Source organism: Scardinius erythrophthalmus (genome assembly GCF_964197995.2).
Source record: "Scardinius erythrophthalmus genome assembly, chromosome: 20".
Taxonomy (NCBI): domain Eukaryota; kingdom Metazoa; phylum Chordata; class Actinopteri; order Cypriniformes; family Leuciscidae; genus Scardinius; species Scardinius erythrophthalmus.
Window position 1 is genome coordinate 35879405 of NC_138240.1, and position 20000 is coordinate 35899404.

Consider the following 20000-nt stretch of genomic DNA (forward strand, 5'->3'; position numbering starts at 1 on the left):
GTGTTTAATGTTACAAACGCTGTAGATTTCAGATAAATGCTGTTCTTCTGAACTTTCTATTCATCAAAGAATAAAAATGAAAATGTACACAACTGTTTTCAACACTGATAATAATCATAAATGTTTCTTGATCATCAAATCCTCATATTAGAGTGATTTCTGAAGGATCATGTGACACTGAAGACTGGAGTAATGATGCTGAACATTCAGCTTTAAATAAATTACACTTTACTGTATATTCACATAGAAAACAGATGATTTACATTATAACAATATTTCACAATATTACTGTATTTGTGTATTTTTAATCAAATAAATGCAGCCTTGGTGAGCAGAAGAGACTCTTTTAAAAACATTAAAAAGCTTTTGAACGGCAGTGTAGACAACATGAGAGTGATAGAGCTGTGGTGTGAGTGTGTGAGAGTGACTGAGACTTGATCTGTACTCATATAGACGTAATAACCTCTCTAAAACAATGTGTGTTTGTTAGAGAGTGATGGAGTTTCACTGTTCCTGTGAAAAGGGAAGTTTTCAAAGGCGACGCCACAAACTGAAACTGCTGACTAATGGATTCGTTTGTAAACCGCTTTAACACTCGTCCATGATGTTTATGTCCATGAAGCCCGTTTCTGACACACACTCCATGAACAAAACATGCTTTGGGAAATCTGTAATATCACATAAAAAAGCAACAATTATGACATACTAAGTCATAATTATGAGGTTAAAAAGTTGAAATTGTGAAGTTATGATTTTTCTATACCATAATCATGACTTTTTATGTGAATGTCAACTTTTTTTTTAATTTATTTATTTTTTATTAAAAGTCAAAATTATAACATATGAGATGAAGTTGAAATTATGACCTTCTAGGGTCATCTTCTTATGTCAATTTTGACTTAAGAAAAGTATGGCATACTAAATCATTATTCATGACACTAAGGATTATGGACATTTTTAATGTCATCATTATGACTTAAGACATTGACAATAATTACGACATACATTAGTATTGCATAATTTCAGATTTTTATGTCATAATTGTGATTTACAAAAACATTTTTTCTTATGTAGCGGAACTGGACTCCTATATAAATGCACTAAACAGAAGAAAATAAAAACATGAATTAATTAATTCATGTCAGGACAAAGTCTGAAGAAACTTCACAAAGCTCTTTTCCATGAAATTACGGTTCAAAGTTAAGCTCAACAAAAATATGATTTATGATATGATGCACAAGTTAACCCTGGACTACGTCACATTGCTGAAAACACGAGCACACTCAGTTCTGGAACAGCATGAAGGCGAGTAAACAATGACTGAAGCTTCAGTTTTGGGGGAATTATTCCTTTAATATTCCATTAGTTTCAAAGCATGTTGATATTTCAGCTATTTTTGTGCTTCTGTTATTATAAGCAGTTATTAATATAAAACCCTTGACCACGAGCTGGACATTTAGTACAGAAATATTTTTGTCTATTCATTGGTGAAGCTCTCTCGCTCTCTCTCTCTCTCTTCTTCCCTCTTCTAATTTTCCTTCTCAATCTTTTACCATGTAAGAGGAAAACGTCCTTGTTGAGACTATTTCAGGCCACAGATCCGGTGGGTCGTGACTGATCTGAACTAATGAGTTGCGGATCTGTTTCCTGGTACAGTTGGAGAGAGAGGGCATCTTGATAATTCTACTAAAAACAGCACGCATATATTTACATACCATGATATACACAAAAAAGCAGAACCTCTATCAACATCGATGGCCGTTTTTACTGTCGCTACAATATATATGGGACAATTTGTTCTGTGCAAAAATTCATAAATTTGTATGTTTGATTATCAGGACATTTTTGTTACTTTTGTATGTGAAAATAATTCTGGTTCTATGTTGGGTTGGTACAATGGGTTATGTTTTCAATCCAAAAGCTGGGTTGAGAATGTTGGGTTGATTTGACCCAGTTTGGGTTGATAATCGTTCATAGTCAGTAACTCAACAGCGCTGGTTTGAAAGAGACGCAAACGGTTCTGTGTGTGCTGATACCACTTCACCTATCCACTGACAGTAATATGTTAGGAAAAAACTAATCGAAAGAGTTTGTTCCCTTTTGACCCAGCGCTGGGTTGCCAAAATTACCCAAACTGGGTTGTTTTTATCCTCGCATATTTGTGAGTTTATGATTGAAGCAAAACTATAGTTATAAATAGGCAAACTAGCACTGGCATTTCCTGCTGTGCTCACATCGCACCCGAGGTATGTGTGTGTGTGTGTGTGTGTGTGAGTGTGAGAGAGAGTGAGTGAGTGAGTGTGTGAGTGAGTCAGTGAGTGAGAGTCTGTGAGTGTGTGTGTGAGTGAGTGTGAGTGAGTGTGTGAGTGAGTGAGTGTCAGTGAGTGAGTGTGAGTGTGTGTGTGTGTGAGTGAGTGTGTGTGAGTGAGTGTGTCTGAGTGAGTGTGTCTGAGTGAGTGTGTCTGAGTGAGTGTGTCTGAGTGAGTGTGTCTGAGTGAGTGTGTCTGAGTGAGTGAGTGTGTCTGAGTGAGTGAGTGTGTCTGAGTGAGTGAGTGAGTGAGTATGAGTGAGTGTCAGTGAGTGAGTGAGTGAGTGAGTGAGTGTGAGTGAGTGAGTGAGTGAGTGAGTGAGTGAGTGAGTGTGAGTGAGTGAGTGTGAGTGAGTGAGTGAGTGAGTGAGTGAGTGAGTGAGTGAGTGAGTGAGTGAGTGTGAGTGAGTGAGTGAGTGAGTGAGTGAGTGAGTGAGTGAGTGAGTGAGTGAGTGTGAGTGAGTGAGTGAGTGAGTGAGTGTGAGTGAGTGAGTGAGTGAGTGAGTGAGTGTCTGTGAGTGAGTGTGTCTGAGTGAGTGAGTGTGTGTGAGTGAGTGAGTGAGTGAGTGAGTGAGTGAGTGAGTGAGTGAGTATGAGTGAGTGTCTGTGAGTGAGTGATTGTCAGTGAGTGAGTGAGTGAGAGAGTGTGATTGAGTGAGTGTCTGTGAGTGAGTGAGTGAGTGTGATTGAGTGAGTGAGTGAGTGAGTGTGTGAGTGTGTCTGAGTGAGTGATTGAGTGTGTGTGAGTGAGTGAGTGAGTGAGTGTCTGTGAGTGAGTGAGTGTGAGTGAGTGAGTGAGTGAGTGAGTGTGAGTGAGTGAGTGTCTGTGAGTGAGTGTGTCTGAGTGAGTGAGTGTGTGTGAGTGAGTGAGTGAGTGAGTGAGTGAGTGAGTGAGTGAGTGTGAGTGAGTGAGTGAGTGAGTGAGTGAGTGAGTGAGTGAGTGAGTGTGAGTGAGTGAGTGTGTCTGAGTGAGTGAGTGAGTGAGTGAGTGAGTGAGTGAGTGAGTATGAGTGAGTGTCTGTGAGTGAGTGATTGTCAGTGAGTGAGTGAGTGAGAGAGTGTGATTGAGTGAGTGTCTGTGAGTGAGTGAGTGAGTGTGATTGAGTGAGTGAGTGAGTGAGTGTGTGAGTGTGTCTGAGTGAGTGATTGAGTGTGTGTGAGTGAGTGAGTGTGTGAGTGTGTCTGAGTGAGTGATTGAGTGTGTGTGAGTGAGTGAGTGAGTGAGTGTCTGTGAGTGAGTGAGTGAGTGTGATTGAGTGAGTGAGCGTGAGTGAGTGAGTGAGTGAGTGAGTGAGCGTGAGTGAGTGAGTGAGTGAGTGAGTGAGTGAGTGAGTGAGTGAGCGTGAGCGTGAGTGAGAGTGAGTGAGTGTGAGTGAGTGAGCGTGAGTGAGTGAGTGAGTGAGTGAGTGTCATTGAGTGATTGAGTGAGTGAGTGAGTGTCATTGAGTGAGTGACATTGAGTGAGTGACATTGAGTGAGTGAGTGTGAGAGTGAGTATACGAGCAAGCGAGTGTGTGTGTACCTGAACCTCTCCTCCTGCAGCGCCCGCATCATCAGCGTACACTCCTTCAGACAGCCGCTCTTCAGCGTCTCCAGGGTCTCCTCCAGCCGAGCCTGAGTGTCCCGCAGCTCCTGCACCTCCTGCAGAAACATGTCCCAGCCGCGGCCCCTCTCGAGTGTGTTCCCTCTGGAGCTCGGAGGACCTCCGGGAGCTCCCGTCACACTCGAGGCCGCGCTCGAACAGTCCTCATCACTCCCGAACTTCTGCAGGAGTCCCGTGGCGGATCCCGGAGAGCGCTCGGGTTCGGTCACGCCGTCCTCGAGGACGCTGATGTTATCTGCACTCCCGAACCGGTTGCGGATCAGCGACGCGATCTCGCGGGGTTTGGAGGCCACGGCTCCGGCGGCGGAGTGTGTGGCGTGGGAGAAACTGGACAGGCCTCCCTTCACGCTGTCGACCACTCCCTCGCTGAGGCCCGTGATGACCCGGGCGCCCACGTCCCGCAGGCCCTGCTGCATGTCCCGCAGCACGTCTTTGGGCTGCCGCTGAACGCCGCTGTGCTCCGCCTCGCGCAGGCGCCGGTGGTAATGCTCGAGCTTACGCTGAAGCTGCGCGATGCTCGCCGCCGACTTCTGGTTCTTCTTCTCGAACACCTGAGGAGTCATTGTGGGGTTGAAAATCAAAAAACAGACAAGGATGAGGATTAAAAGATGGAGGGAGAGTTAGGGACCCAATCACACTGAGGCCCTGTCTCAAATGGCACACTTCATATGCACTTTCGGTCTTGTGGACTTTCAATGGCTGCTGTGTGCACGTGTCAGTTAAGCGCATGACACCGTAGGGTGTCCCATTTGTCATTTTAGGTCTCAGAAGGGTGCTTGCGAGTGCCCCCTTTGCGGTCAATATGCGCCCTTGATGCGCACTTTTTCCGAGCCAACACTGATGCTACGACAGTCAAAGCGGCGTTACATCACGAAAGTACGGACTTGTAGGAAGACAGCGAGTGCTTAGGGTGTCATTTGAGACAGGGCCTGAGAGCAACATTTTCTACCTAGAAACCAGTCTAACCGTATTGGCGAGTATTCTCATAAACATAGTAAATTATGTCTTAAGGAACATAAACGGTTAAGAAAGAAAACACATGTGTAACGGTATTTTGGACCGTGCATTAGCTCTTAAAGTCACAGAAGCCTAATAAACCTGCTGTTGTCTGTGTCCTTAAAGTTAATCAAAAAACAAAAGACAAAAAAAAAAAAAAATTCACTCACTGCCCTTGACGGAGTAACTTTTGTAACTTTAATAAGGATTAATGTTTAATTTATACACTAAAGCCTGTGTAGTGTTATTTTACATTTGATTACTTTCTATAAAGTAATTTCTATACCTAAAAATTTTCACTGGTATCTAAAATGTTGGTGTCATAACTGCTTGCTCTTGCAAAAACTTTTTAAGGCCGTTAAATTTTATTAAGTCACCAGCCATTGTCAGGTGTGGCAAAAACTTAGTCTTAGGCCCAAAATAGCCAACACTCACTGAAAACAAATGACCTCAAATGCACAAAGTATACTTCGGTTTTTACGCATACACTGGTACCGTGAATTTCGTCGTCAGCACAGTACATGTGAAGCCTGATTTTTGTAACCATATGGACTCTGTAGATCTGTACAATTTGTGCACTAATTAGTTTGACCACAAAGTGGCAACACTGACCCGGCCCGCTGTTTCACAGTCGAAAAGAAACGATTGAGACAACAAAGTACTGGAGACGCAACACCAATAGACGAGCGCTTGCACGAGAGCATTAAGAGATGCACACAACTGTACTTTAAATGAGTACAAAGACAATTTTATCAGTCGATAACTTGAGGAGAGAAATAGCACAGACACCTGACTAGGATTAATCTTTCTAGAGCGAATGTGTCGAATCAAATGGATTAAACTTTGACAGGCTATGCAATATATAGCATATAGATATATATACACCAATATCCAAAATGTAAACATTTTAATACATCATTTTTTATTATAGTAATGAGAATGAAAAGCTATTGCATTACAGTGATGAAAATGAATGAAAAAATGAAGGGCGGGACTTGGTTCTGTGCATCAGTTTTTGATTGGATGCTGAGATGTGGGCGTTGCACTCGAAATTGTATGCAGATGAGCGTGAGCTTGCAGGGGCGGGGCTTATACTGATCAAATCACTGTGGTCATAGTTAAAAATCAAAACATTTTTAAAAAATTAAATGTAGATTATGTACAGATTATTGTTCACAATAAGATCAATAACATGATTTAAAAAAAAAAAAATCATCGCATGAAAATGAAAAAAAAGTACTAATAAAAAATTAGCTTTATTTTCATCAATCATTTATCATTTATTTCTAGAGCACTTTTAAAACACAACCAACGTTTTTGGTGTAAAGTGCTTTACAAAGAATAAAAGAAACACAATAAATACAAATAATATACATATAAACCAAACTAGCCAAAATAAGTAATAAGCAATCAATAGAATAAAAGAGGAACCCAGAATGACAAACTATGGAGTGTTAAAAGCCAGAGTGAATAAATAAGATTTAAAATACAGACAGATGGGGCATGCCCAATAAAGGGTTAGGGTTATTTTCATGCAATTTCTAGTTGCCTTCTGCTCATCTGGGGTCAAATGTGGACCTTTTCCAGACAGGTTTTGAAGACACATAGAAAAGCAGCGTGACAACAGTGTGCAAGATGCAATGAAAAGGTGAAATAATAATGACCTGTTTGATCCGGGTGCTCTGCTGTTTGTCGTTGGCATTGCTGGCGAGTTTGAGGTACTCGGCCACGTTGTCGTCCCGGGACGCCTGCTCGATGCGCAGCTGCTCGGTGAGCTTCAGGATCTTCTGCTGGAGCTGAGCTATAGCCTGGCGTGTGCGCTGGGGGTCGAGACTGGGGTCCTCGGATCCATCGGCCCCGTACGACACCGCCTGAGAGAGGCCGCCCTCCAGCCTCTCGATCTGCAGGAACACACAGGAGAGAGCGGGAGGAAGTGAGGTCATGCCAGTTCGTGGAAAATGGGGCTTTGCGTGACTTTTTGCTGACACAATGAAGCAATCGGCCGCTTCTGCAATCAGCATGCAGAGGCTATAAAAGGTCACCGTCCAAATCTCGAAAACTACGCTTTCTATTTCAGATAAACGCTGTTCTTCTTAACTTTCTATTCATCAAATAATTCTGAAAACAACTGTTTTCAACATTGATAATAATAATGAATGAGCATCAAATCATCATATTAGAATGATTTCTGAAGGATCATGTGACACTGAAGACTGGAGTAATGATGTTGAAAATTCAGCTTTACCAACATAGAAATAAACTACATTTTAAAATATATTCAAATATAAAAAAGTTATTTTAAATTGTACAAATATTTCACAATATTACGGTTTTTGCTGTATTTTTATCAAATAAATGAAGCCTTGGTGAGAAGAAGAGACTTCTTTTAAAACATTAAAAAAGAATCTTCCTGTTCTAATTATTTTGGCCACCACTGTATATATAGCCTATACATACATATATTATGCAAACATACAATACAGTATACAAACACACACGTGTAATGGAAAAAAGAGAGAAAAAAAAGACAAAGATACTCATCTAACAAAAACATTGTTCACAGGATGTACAGGATGTGTCGACCTCATAGTTTGACAACCGCTTTAGACAAAATGAGCTGAATATTGAGGTCAGAAACGCTCAAAAAGCCTGTCTGATCATATAGTCCAGATCTGTCTGTGTATCTGACCTATATAACAGTAATAACCACTCAAATATTATGAGTAATAATCAACATAAATCCAGGGGTTTCAACTAGCGGAGTGTGAAAACATCTTAACCGCATTTCTACCTTTAAAAATGTTCATTAATCACTGATTTGACGCAAGTATGCAATTACATATTTTGGTAAGGTTCATTACTTAACATTAGTTAATGTATTAACTAACAATAAGCAATACATTTGTTACAATGTTTATTCATTTTTGTTAATGTTTAATACAAATACACTGTTGAAATGAATATGAACTAGGATTGTTCATTCTTAGTTCATGTTAACTAACTAATGAACCTTATTGTAAAGTGTCACCAATATTTTATAAACCACGGAAATGTAACTTTTTGTATTAAAGGTTAAGGTTATAAGCATGCACTGAAAGGCACATTTCAGTAGCTCTGATATTACTCAAGAAGGAGAGTCAAGTTGACGTTAAGGGAAACAAAGACAACACAACACAAAGACAACACAACACAACACAACACAACACAAAGACAACACAACACAAAGACAACACAACACAAAGACAACACAACACAACACAACACAAAGACAACACAACGCAAAGACAACACAACACAACACAACACAAAGACAACACAACACAACACAAAGACAACACAACACAACACAAAGACAACACAACACAAAGACAACACAACACAAAGACAACACAACACAACACAAAGACAACACAACACAACACAACAGGTGCAGCATGACCAATCACTGACACATCACTCATGATCTCACCACAACATCCTGAGCCCTGGAAGATACAGCTTCAAACTTTACATTCCCCGGCGGTCTAATGAACGGCTCAGTGTTTAGACTCTCGCCTATTAATATAACATGTCTAAAGATGATATTTGTGTCCTCTCACCTTCCCATTGCTCTCGCGCAACAGCTGATCCCAGTGCATTCTCTGAACGAGCTCGAGCGACAACAACAGCGCTTCATTTGAAGAGTCGAGTGAGTTCTGCGGGAAACACGCCGCTCCGCCGGTTCCTCTCTCAGAAACTCCCCAAACTGGTTTGAAGTGTCACTGGCATCTGAACTGGAGGATTAAGCTCGTCCCACCGTTGAACTGGCGGATTATTAAGCTCCTCCCACCGCTTTAAACCAGCGTGGAGCTTTAAACATGACATCATCCCTATAGCGCTCGCGAACGAATCGTTATCAGAGTCGATTCTCTTTAGTGAATCGTTTGAATCCTGCCGAATTGATTCTTGAATTCAACTAGACCATGTGCAGGTTTCCGAATCAGTATTTTAATGTATTCTTTGGGTAGCCTTTTTCTATTATTATTACTGTTGCGATATCGTATAATTGTACACAGATCCATTTATTCAATGTGAACGAATGAAGAAATTGAACGAATCATTTAGAACTATCACTAAGTTTTACTAACCATCTTATTTTTTGGAGATGAAAGTGTTTTGTATGACTCTGTATTTCCCTACTGTTATTGTTATATTAATTAAAAATAATAATACAACGTTTTACTTGACTTGCTTCTCAAATAAAAAAATGCGACAGATTCCTGAAAGAAATTTGGTGAAACTATTAATGAGGTTTAATCTACTTTCCTCTGTTTGTCACCCTTACGCAACAAAAATATATTTCTCAATATATTACGTGACAATATATTTCACGTGTCTCCATATATTGTGAAATTGACATAGTAATATATCATATGATATATTATATAATAATATATTATATATGTAAGTTATATATTGCAATATATGGGACAATACTGCAATTATTGCCGTTTTCATATATTGAATAAATACATATTATTATACTATTTAATATATTGTTATGTATATTGAAATATATCCCACATTATATGAAATTATATATTGGAAGAGGCATTGTATATATATGTAAATATATATGTAAAATTATATGCAATAATATACCTCAATGTACAAGATAATATAATCAGATTTATATGGGAACATATATTAAATATGTTGAAAAATATATTGATTTATATTACATAATATATTATATAATTATCATATTATATATTGTATACATGGTAAATATGAAATAATCTAATGTACAATGTCTGTCATATATTTTAAAATATAATAGACTGAATAAGACATCGATATAGTTCACATTAACTGAATGAGGTTTATTATAAAAGCAGCAGCTGAATGACAACTGTTCTTCATTGTAAACAAATAAAACAGTTTTTAGTGCAACAAAAACAGAACAATCCCTCATTGGAAAAAACAGGACAACAATCCTTTAGTGCAGTGTTATGTTATGGTGCTAAGAGCCAATAGGAGTGGCGCATTCAGATCGCGCTGGCGCCGCTGCCAGTGTGAGCAGGGGAGAGAGAGTCAGATGAGAGCAGATCTGATGAAACAGCAGGCAGCAGCACAGAGCATTTCTCCAAAGCATTTCTTCTCTTAACAAAAAATGTGATTGAGGCCCTGTTTACACGAGAACGCTCGCGGGTGAAAACGTAAAAATATTTTATCAGATGTGCCTTTCGTTTAGACGGCGACGGCGTTTTCGGGGCTTAAAAATGCAAAAAAGTGAAACCACCCTCCAGAGTGGAAATCTTAAACGCTCCACCGTCGCGTTTCCGTCTAAATGGTAAAAACGCAAAAGTTTGCTAGACAGTGAAGGCACCGATCAGTGCTTCACATTGCCACCTAGCCGCCTGGAGTGCATACTACATTGAATTTCACACACTTTTGCGTCACCATATGCACGCAGATTTCCCCCCGATAACGCTCGTCTAAACGCAGAATAAAAAGTGATCACTTTTGCGTTTTCTCTTCAGATCGTTTCCGTGTAAACGTAGCCTGAGTGCGCTTGGAAAGTTGGACTTTGGTCATGTTGAGGATGAAATGTCATGTGGGGGAATTCAAAGTGTACAAAAAAAAAAAAAATGTTGTAATTGCTGCTGTTAATGATAATTTAATTTATAATACTCTCATCTACATTTTACAATATATGAATCAATACATAGCCCTATATGGCCCATCCATATGGCTATATAATGTAAAATATAATGAATGTCATGCAAACATTTGATTTGGACTATGAGCTTGCTTAACTCATAAAAAATACTTTGTTTCAAATTAAACATACATGCAATAAATGTAATACAGTTTTGTTTGTATATCAATGTATTTTAATATATGAATCAATATATAGCAATAGGTTGTCCATCCATACATTGCTATATATTTTCAAATATATGAGGAAGTTTCTGATACATTGAAATATATTTTCTAATGTATTGCAATATAAATTCTAGTAGTATAGTATATTTTTGTTTCGTAAGGGCATCCTTTTCCATTTTATTTGTAAAATGAAACTTTTATAATGCATTATACATAAAGGCTTTAAGTAAAGTGTTAATAAATAGTGAAAATAGGAAAACTGAATATTTTTAATTGACTGCAATTTCAACACTGTCCATGTCGTTTAATGTTTTCTTAGGGTTTTTATGTGATTATTACTGGTGCGATATCGAATAATTGTACATAGATTCATTTATTCAATGTGAACAACTGAACAAATTGAATGCATCATTCAGAAGAACTATCACACAATTTTACTTCACAGACTCACTTCTCCAATCAAAAAATGCGAAAACAAAATTGGTGAAGGTATTGATGAGTTTTAAGCTACTTTCCTCTGTTTGTCATCCTTTTCCATTTTATTTGTAATTTATTTATCTACACAGGGGCAATAATTATCTTAAAGTGGATTTTAGCAGCTAGAACAGTGTATATTCCTAACAGAAATTATAGAAGATTAATTCATTATAGAAATAATGCATACCACTTAAAGCACGTAGGCTATATATTATGCATTATAAAGTTATTCATAATGTACAACATTATATCTTTTCATAAATAAGTGTAACCAAAGTTAAAATGGATTATAATATTTTCAGATTCTAAAATTGGTTGTTTGCCGTGTGTTTTAATGCATTAAAGGTGACTAGATAAGAATTATAATGTTTTATAACTGTATTATTCACGAGACCATACAATGCATTATAAGGTGCATTACAAGGCATAATGACTGCATTAAAAAATACTTTTATAATGCATTATACATAAAGGCTTTAAGTAAAGAGTTACCAAATAATGAATATAGGAAAACCACATTTTTTAAATTGACTGCAATTTCAACACTCTGTAAAGTCTTCGTCGTCGGTTAGGAACCTGGGTGTGCTCTTTGATACCAATCTTTCATTTCATTTGAAAGTCACGTGTCTAATATCTGTAAAACTGCATTTTTCCTTCTTAAAAATATATCTAAATTACGTCATATGCTCTCATTGACAAATGCGGAACAATTAGTTCATGCGTTCATGACTTCAAGGCTAGATTATTGTAATGCTCTACTGGGTGGTTGCCCTGCACGCTTAATAAACAAACTACAGCTGGTCCAAAACGCAGCAGCTCGAGTTCTTACCAGAGCCAGGAAGTATGACCATATTAGCCCGGTTCTGTCAAACCTGCATTGGCTCCCTATTAAACATCGCATACATTTTAAAATATTGCTGATTACTTACAAAGCACTAAATGGTTTAGCTCCGCAGCACTTGAGCGAGCTCTTAACGCATTATAGTCCGTCACGTCTATTACGATCTCAAAATTCCGGCCAGTTGATTATACCTAGAATATCAAAATCGACTGCTGGCGGTAGATCCTTTTCCTATTTAGCACCAAAACTCTGGAACAGTCTTCCTACCATTGTCCGGGAAGCAGACACACTCTGTCAGTTCAAAGCTAGACACATCTCTTTGACCTAGCATTCACATAATACATTATAGACTTTAGATTCAATATTAGGCTGCATAGATTAGGTCAGCTGGAACCGGGAACACTTCCCATAAATCCTGATGTACTCGTTACATCATAAGAAGAATGGCATCTATGCTAATTTTAGTGTCTTTGTTTATCCCGAGGTTTTCCCGCAGCCTGCCGGATCCAGGCCGTATCCAGATCTGATGAAGGACCTTCGCCTGGACCCGATGACAACGCAGTGCTGAAGTGTCAACTAGTCTCTCCCTATGGAGGATCCCTTTACCACTCTACAGATGAAGTGTTGTCGGGAAAATCAATTTGCGTACCTACCCCGAATGGATAAAATAAAATAAAATTCTGTATCAAAACTTATAAGGAAAGACCAGTACTTTGTTTAGGCTTGGTTTGTAGGGAATTCCAAACCTGCGTACATATATTCAAACACACATAACTATAGAACCAACTCTTAATGCTCATGTGAACGCCATCAGCGTTTCTCACAGGTTCGCGTTTAAAGTCTGTGTAGAGAGAATGGTGTCGTCTTAGCGGCCCCTAATTTAATAACAAACGATCGTTGCGACGGAAGCAAATCAATCCAAACTAACTTTAGCTGGAAAATAACGTTATTAAAGGGGGGGTGAAATGCTATTTCATGCATACTGAGTTTTTTACACTGGTAAAGAGTTGGATTCCCATGCTAAACATGGACAAAGTTTCAAAAATTAAATTGTACGTTTGAAGGAGTATTTCTGTGCCAAAAATTGTCCTTCCGGTTTGTCACAAGTTTCGGAAAGTTTTTTTCGAGTATGGGTATGTGTGACGTCAGATGTAACGGAATTTCCTTATATGGATCCTAAGGGCACTTCTCCGGTAAGATCGCGGGCGCGTGCGCACTCGTAGACCAGAGCAAGAGAGCGAAAGCAGTTCGCCATCAAAGCGCCCTGCCCGGCTTTTGGGAAGTCAGTGTCACCAAAGAAGTGTGTTTTTGGTTGCCAGGGCAAGACAACCCTGCACAGATTCCCAAAGAACCCGGCGTTAAGGAACCCGTGGATGGAGTTTGTTTTTCCTGAGCATAAACGGAGTTGTGTAGACTGTTTGTTCCCTGCATTTCGACGATGATTGTTTTATAAACAAAGCCCAGATCGACAGATTTGCAGATCGTCTAATGCTTAAGGATCGAGCAGTCACAATGATAAAGGTTCGGTGAGTAAAACTGCTTCTATTGTCTCTGTGTGTTGTTACTAGCTCGGCGCGTTAGCGCACAGCTTTAGCTCCACCCACACGGCCCGCCTCCAGCCGCTCGTTTTTTTCCGGAAAGACTCGGTACAGCCTATCTTCCTGTTAAAAATATAATAAAACTAAAGACTTTTTGTAGATATGAAGGATGCAATACTACTCTATAGGTACTCAAGATTAACAGGAGATTGAGTGAAAATGAGCATTTCACCCCCCCTTTAAAGAACCGCTATAAAGCCAAAATAATCTCTGTTACCTTAAATTATACGTTTATCTCTGTAAAGCTGCTTTGAGACAATCTACATTGTTAAAAGCGCTATATAAATGAAGATGACTTGACTTGACTTAATCGCCTTAAAGAGAACCAGAAATATTAACAACATCTGGCAAAAATAAATAAATTACAAATGAAAAAGAACATTAAGCTATTTTAACAATATTTGGTTGTTGCTGTTGTTTTGTACCTGTGAATTAGCCAATGCACTACAATATAACAAAGTTATAATAAAGCAATCAAAAAATAATCTAGTGCAGAGAAATTTTCAAAAAACAACAACAAAGTTGCATTGCATTAAGCTTATATTGCCACAAGACTTATTATACTGAATGAACCAGACAGCAACAGATTTCAACACTGTGTGCGTGCGTGTGTGTGTGTGTGCGTGTGTGTGTGTGTGTGTGTGTGTGTGTGTGTGTGTGTGTGTGTGTGTGTGTGTGTGTGTGTGTGTGTGTGTGTGTTTACAGTCCAGGACGGATCTAGCTCTGGTAATCTGTGATGTAATCTCGGCTCGTCTGGTTCCGGTGATCACATGACAACGACTGACCAGTTCTACCAGTTCTGGAGCTATAAAGCCCATTACAGGCACACAAACAAATTAAAGCAATTAGATTGGTCAAATTCATTAAAGTCATAATAGGCGGTATTATGTAAGGAGTAATCAGACGGTCATTATGAGAAAACCCCGCAGGAAATAATATTTACGATAATGTTTACTGACTGAACCGTGTTCTGCTGAATACATGGACTATAAGTTTTAATCTAAGTATTTATTTGATCACTTTTATCATTCCTATTATGTGACAAAACACTTCTTAAGTCTAGTGATAGAATTGTTTTGATTCTGAACAGACAACTAAACCAAATAACATGTAATTTACTATATGTTCTGACAAAATGTTCATTGCTGCAGTCTATTTAATTCTGTTTTAAATCTGTTTAATTAATTTGAAATGTTTAATTCAGTTTGAGGCTGACATTAGTTTTGTAGTGGTCGTGAAGTAATTACTTGTTCAAAATAAGTGCTTACTCAAGAGAGTGTGCGATTTTTGGCGGCAGCCAGTGTTTTTCAAGTAAATGATTCATTGACTCACTCATAAAGGCTCACTTGTTTCATTACTGGATGAATCAGTGTTTTTGAATTAATCTATTGAGTGAATGATTCATTGACTCACTCATAAAGGCTCACTTGTTTCATTATTGGATGAATCAGTGTTTTTGAATTAATCTATTAAGTGAATGATTCATTGACTCACTCATAAAGGCTCACTTGTTTCATTACTGGATGAATCAGTGTTTTTGAATGAATCTTTTGAATGAATGATTCATTGACTCACTCATAAAGGCTGACTTGTTTCATTACTGGATGAATCAGTGTTTTTGAATGAATCTATTGAGTGAATGATTCATTGACTCACTCATAAAGGCTCACTTGTTTCATTACTGGATGAATCAGTGTTTTTGAATTAATCTATTGAGTGAATGATTCATTGACTCACTCATAAAGGCTCACTTGTTTCATTACTGGATGAATCAGTGTTTTTGAATGAATCTTTTGAATGAATGATTCATTGACTCACTCATAAAGGCTCACTTGTTTCATTACTGGATGAATCAGTGTTTTTGAATTAATCTATTGAGTGAATGATTCATTGACTCACTCATAAAGGCTCACTTGTTTCATTACTGGATGAATCAGTGTTTTTGAATTAATCTATTGAGTGAATAATTCATTGACTCACTCATAAAGGCTCACTTGTTTCATTACTGGATGAATCAGTGTTTTTGAATGAATCTTTTGAATGAATGATTCATTGACTCACTCATAAAGGCTGACTTGTTTCATTACTGGATGAATCAGTGTTTTTGAATGAATCTCTTGAGTGAATGATTCAATGAATCACTCAAAAACACTTCACTTGTTTCATTACTGGATGAATCAGTGTTTTTGAATGAATCTTTTGAATGAATAATTCAATGACAAACACACATATTTTAACAGTCTCTTGTCGCCAACTACTGGTGTAACAATGTAATTGATACAATCTTTATTTGAAGCATCAAGTTACTTTCAAAAGGTGATTTGCTCTATTTTGATCACTACTGTAGACATGGGTTTATATCTGAACTATTAACTTTTTTCCCAGTACTTCTGTGATAATCTGAATGATAATAAGACAGAAATAATGATACTGTGGTTGAAAAGACTGTTAGTGAAGCTGTTTCATACCTCGATATAACCAAACTGCTTTCTTTCAGATCTGACTGTTCCGGTGTGATTTTGTCAAAGGTTTCATAAATAGAATCGTTGTCATTTAGGAATGAGATTGAGAGGCCGTTTGAATCGGGATTGCGAGCTTTTAACGATTAATCGTGCAGCTCTACTTCATGTGTGACAAAAGAACACACATTTATCCAGGTAAACAATAAAACATGTCTTCTGTCAGAGGTTAAACCATGCTTGCACTCAAACTGTTTTAGCCACATATTGTTTCAGAATAAAGTGAAATGATTTTGAAGAATGTGAAAATATGACATTTTTACAGTATTCAAGACTGACATACAGCTAGGTTCAATCTGACCTTTTTTTGTAATATTTTCTGCTGACCTTGGGATAAATTCTTCAAAACTTCTCTAAATTTTAAATTAAAATTTAAAATGTGTTAAAGTCCCCTTGTAAATACTTGTATCCCTTAAAACTCATCTTTGATCACCAAAATTACATATTTAAACGTTTTTTCCTTCATATCTTAAAATATCTTGAATGTAACTCGACACCCTTGCCTTATTTAGTATTCGCGGTTCTATGAATATGCAAATGAGCCCCGCCTCCACTCTCAATTCTACAATGAATTCTGCTGGCTCCTGATCTGATCTGCATCTTTCCATTACAGAAAAGGAGGTTCCTGCTTAAAAAAAAAACCCCAAAAAGTTCTACATCAGCTCTGAAAGCTTGCTGGAAAATTTACATCTTTACAAGAATTATTGAATGCTGGAGGTTACGATCACAAATGACTAGCAGTTCACAGAGCATCTGATGCCTTTTGCTCGCAAAACTGGAAAACGCTGGAAAACGCACACAATGAGTGCTTCAGTTTGTGAGGTTCAAAACATTAAAGTTCTTCAAGAATTCTGTTTGAGGTCTTGCATAACCAGAACACAGTCATGATGCCATCAAGCTGAACTACGCTGATCGTGGTTGGTCACTTTACATCTCTTCCGGTCAAAGTGGGCGGTTCTTCAGCAAAACTGGGTGGCGGAAAGGGTGTGATTCAATAAAAACACTACACACACTAAGACAATGCAGAGTCTTATAGTTCTCTCAACTGGTTTCCACTCTTAAAACTCCCTCTAAACCCAGTGAGCTACCTTTATAGGCAGCATTTTAAGGCATCACACATGTGCATGTTTAAATAAATTAACAACTGATGCTAGATTGACATCCTTTATAGTGGATTTATGCAAGTAAAACTGTCTGAATGAGGTGATCTGATCTCCAGAGGCGGTTGGAGTCAATATTTGCTGGACTGAGGCTGCTTTAGTTAGTTTAATGTTCTGGCCTTCAATCCCATAATCCCACTTCAGTCTCAGATCAGAAGCTCTCACTCAGGTCAAGTCAAGTCATCTTCATTTATATAGCGCTTTTAACAATGTAGATTGTTTCAAAGCAGCTTTACAGAGATAAACGTATAATTTATGGTAACTCAGGTGTATGCTACATGTGTACAGTATTTATACATTTGCCTTCGGATCAATACATATATTATGCATATTTAGTAATTAGTGAGAACACTGAAAATGAATAAGATCTATTGTCTAAAAATTTGAAATAGAATAAAAGGTCATAATGTATTTTAATAAAAAAAAAAATTCTTCTAAATACTCAACTACTAACTAATTTATTTTCCAAGAAAATGCTATGCTTTAAATACTGTATGTAAAAAAAAAAAAAGTTTAATAACCATGGAACAACATGAAAAAATTAATAAAAAAAAAAGAAAAAAAAAGGTTTCTATAGCAAACATAAGTGATAATCCACTAGTCACAAACATGTCATATAAAATGGGATTTTCAAAATACATTAAAAATTAATTAAATGACACAATGGAGATATCAGATTACTTGTGCTTTTCTTTTCTTTTTTTACATTTCTCTCTATCTATATACTTCTTGTTTCTTTATCTAGTTCATTATGCCAATCTAAGCCCTTTATATTTACACAAAGGCCAGTTTGAGAAAGGTGGAAATCCTCTTTACTGTTGCTTTAAGGCAGATTGGTGCCACTAACAATGCCTTATTCATCATCAGTGGACAATTACATAACTGGACGTGTTACACTGTGTCCCCCCCCCCCCCTCTCTCTCTCTCTCTCTCTCTCTCACTCTCTCTCTCACACACACACACACACACACACACACACACACACACACACACACACACACACACACACACACACACACACACACACACACACACACACACACACACACACACACACACACACAGAAAACAAAGATTAGTCATGCAAAAACTTTATAGCACTTAACTTTCAAACTACTGCCCTTTATGCCATTATTGGCATGTGTACACAAGTGTTGCCATTGCTAATATTACTGTTACTGTTGTGAAATTGAATAAATTCCTGGTTATCTTGGGTCGGGAACTACAAGAGGACCTCTCACAAGAAATTGTGTAAAACAGCACTTGTGAAAGTCTCTTATAAAGCTTTTAATAAGATCCACATCAGTGTGTCTGATATTCTTGCAAATTTTGTAATAATTGACTTGCTGGTCTGTAATTCCAACCGTGTACGACGTGGAAATGTACAGCACATTGAATCACCTTTTTTAATCTGTGATTAAGAATGAGATTTGTGAGTCACAACAGAGGGGAAGATTTCCAGTAAATAATAGATTCAATTTTGGTCTATTTTTCCACAAAACTATCTGCAAAAGTCATACAGAGGAACAGTTGTGATAGTCATCTTTTTCAAATGCAGTCATCATTCACTTTCACAGAAAAGAGCAGCTTGAACATTATGAGAACCATTCCCAGCTAACAAGAATGTGTCGTAAGCAAAAAAGAACGAGAAAATATGTAAAATCACTCCATCCTTCCACTGAAAAAAAAAAGTCCCTGACCGTGAACAGCAACAGAAGTTACATTATTTCTCCATTAGATTTTGGCGAAGATTGTGTTTATGAGTGAGTCAGTCAGTAGAGAAGACTTTTATTTTGAAAGGACTGAAATTGTTTTGACAAGCAAGACGCAACTGACAAATGACTAGCGTGTGTGTCAGGGCGCGGGAAAACCCCTTAACTGTTAAAAGGACAAGATATCGCTGCCGACATTCAAAAGGATTCTTTATCACGAATATAGGACTGACCTGAAGGAAAATGCAATATCGAATACAGGTACACCCACTTGTTTGCACAATTTTGGACTGGAACGCAGCCTAAAAGTGATCGAGGATGGATAATGTCAATGAACTTTAACCTGTCATATCTTCTTCGGGGCTTAAAGGAACACTCCACTGTTTTTTCATATTAAACTATGTTATTCCCTTAACTAAGACGAGTTGATACATACCTCTCTCGTCTCAGTGCGTGCACTCAATCGCTCTGGCGCGCGGTGACACTTTGCTAGCACTTAGCTTAGCCCAGTTCATTCATTAGGGTCATGCAGAGATGAAGCTAGAAGTGACCAAACACCTCCACGTTTTCCCTATTTAAATACAGTTACACGAGTAGTTACACGACCAAGTACGACACAAAATAAAACGTGGCGCTTTTCTAAGCGGGTAAAATGGATAACTATAATGTATGGCGGAATAGCACTGGGAGCACTTAGACTCGGCGCAGTAAAAAGTCACTCCTGAAAAATCCTCTCACTTCTGTCATTACAACCAACGTGACTTTTTACTGCGCTGAGTCGAAGTGCTCCCAGTGATATTCCGCTATAACATAGTTTAATATGAAAAAACGGTGGAGGTTTCCTTTAAAAGGAAAATAAAAACTAAAACTTTTTCAGGGATCCTTGCTAAAGCAGCACACACACACACACACACACAC

General features: G+C 38.0%; 1 protein-coding gene across 2 annotated transcripts in view; it reads right to left on the minus strand.

Moving 5' to 3' along the window:
• Nucleotides 1–20000, minus strand: part of tmcc1a (transmembrane and coiled-coil domain family 1a) — a 37458-nt gene that overhangs the window by 5279 nt on the left and 12179 nt on the right. Inside the window, exons 1-3 of one of the 2 annotated variants that reach the window (XM_081348092.1) lie at nt 8507–8828; nt 6572–6808; nt 3831–4462 (exon numbers count right to left, since the gene is read on the minus strand). In XM_081348092.1, the coding sequence (XP_081204218.1) occupies nt 3831–4462; nt 6572–6808; nt 8507–8545 (908 nt within the window). In that variant the 5' untranslated portion in view covers nt 8546–8828. Of the gene's footprint in view, nt 1–3830; nt 4463–6571; nt 6809–8506; nt 8829–20000 lie in introns of those variants that run through there. The other variant, XM_081348093.1, reaches the window with a different exon arrangement.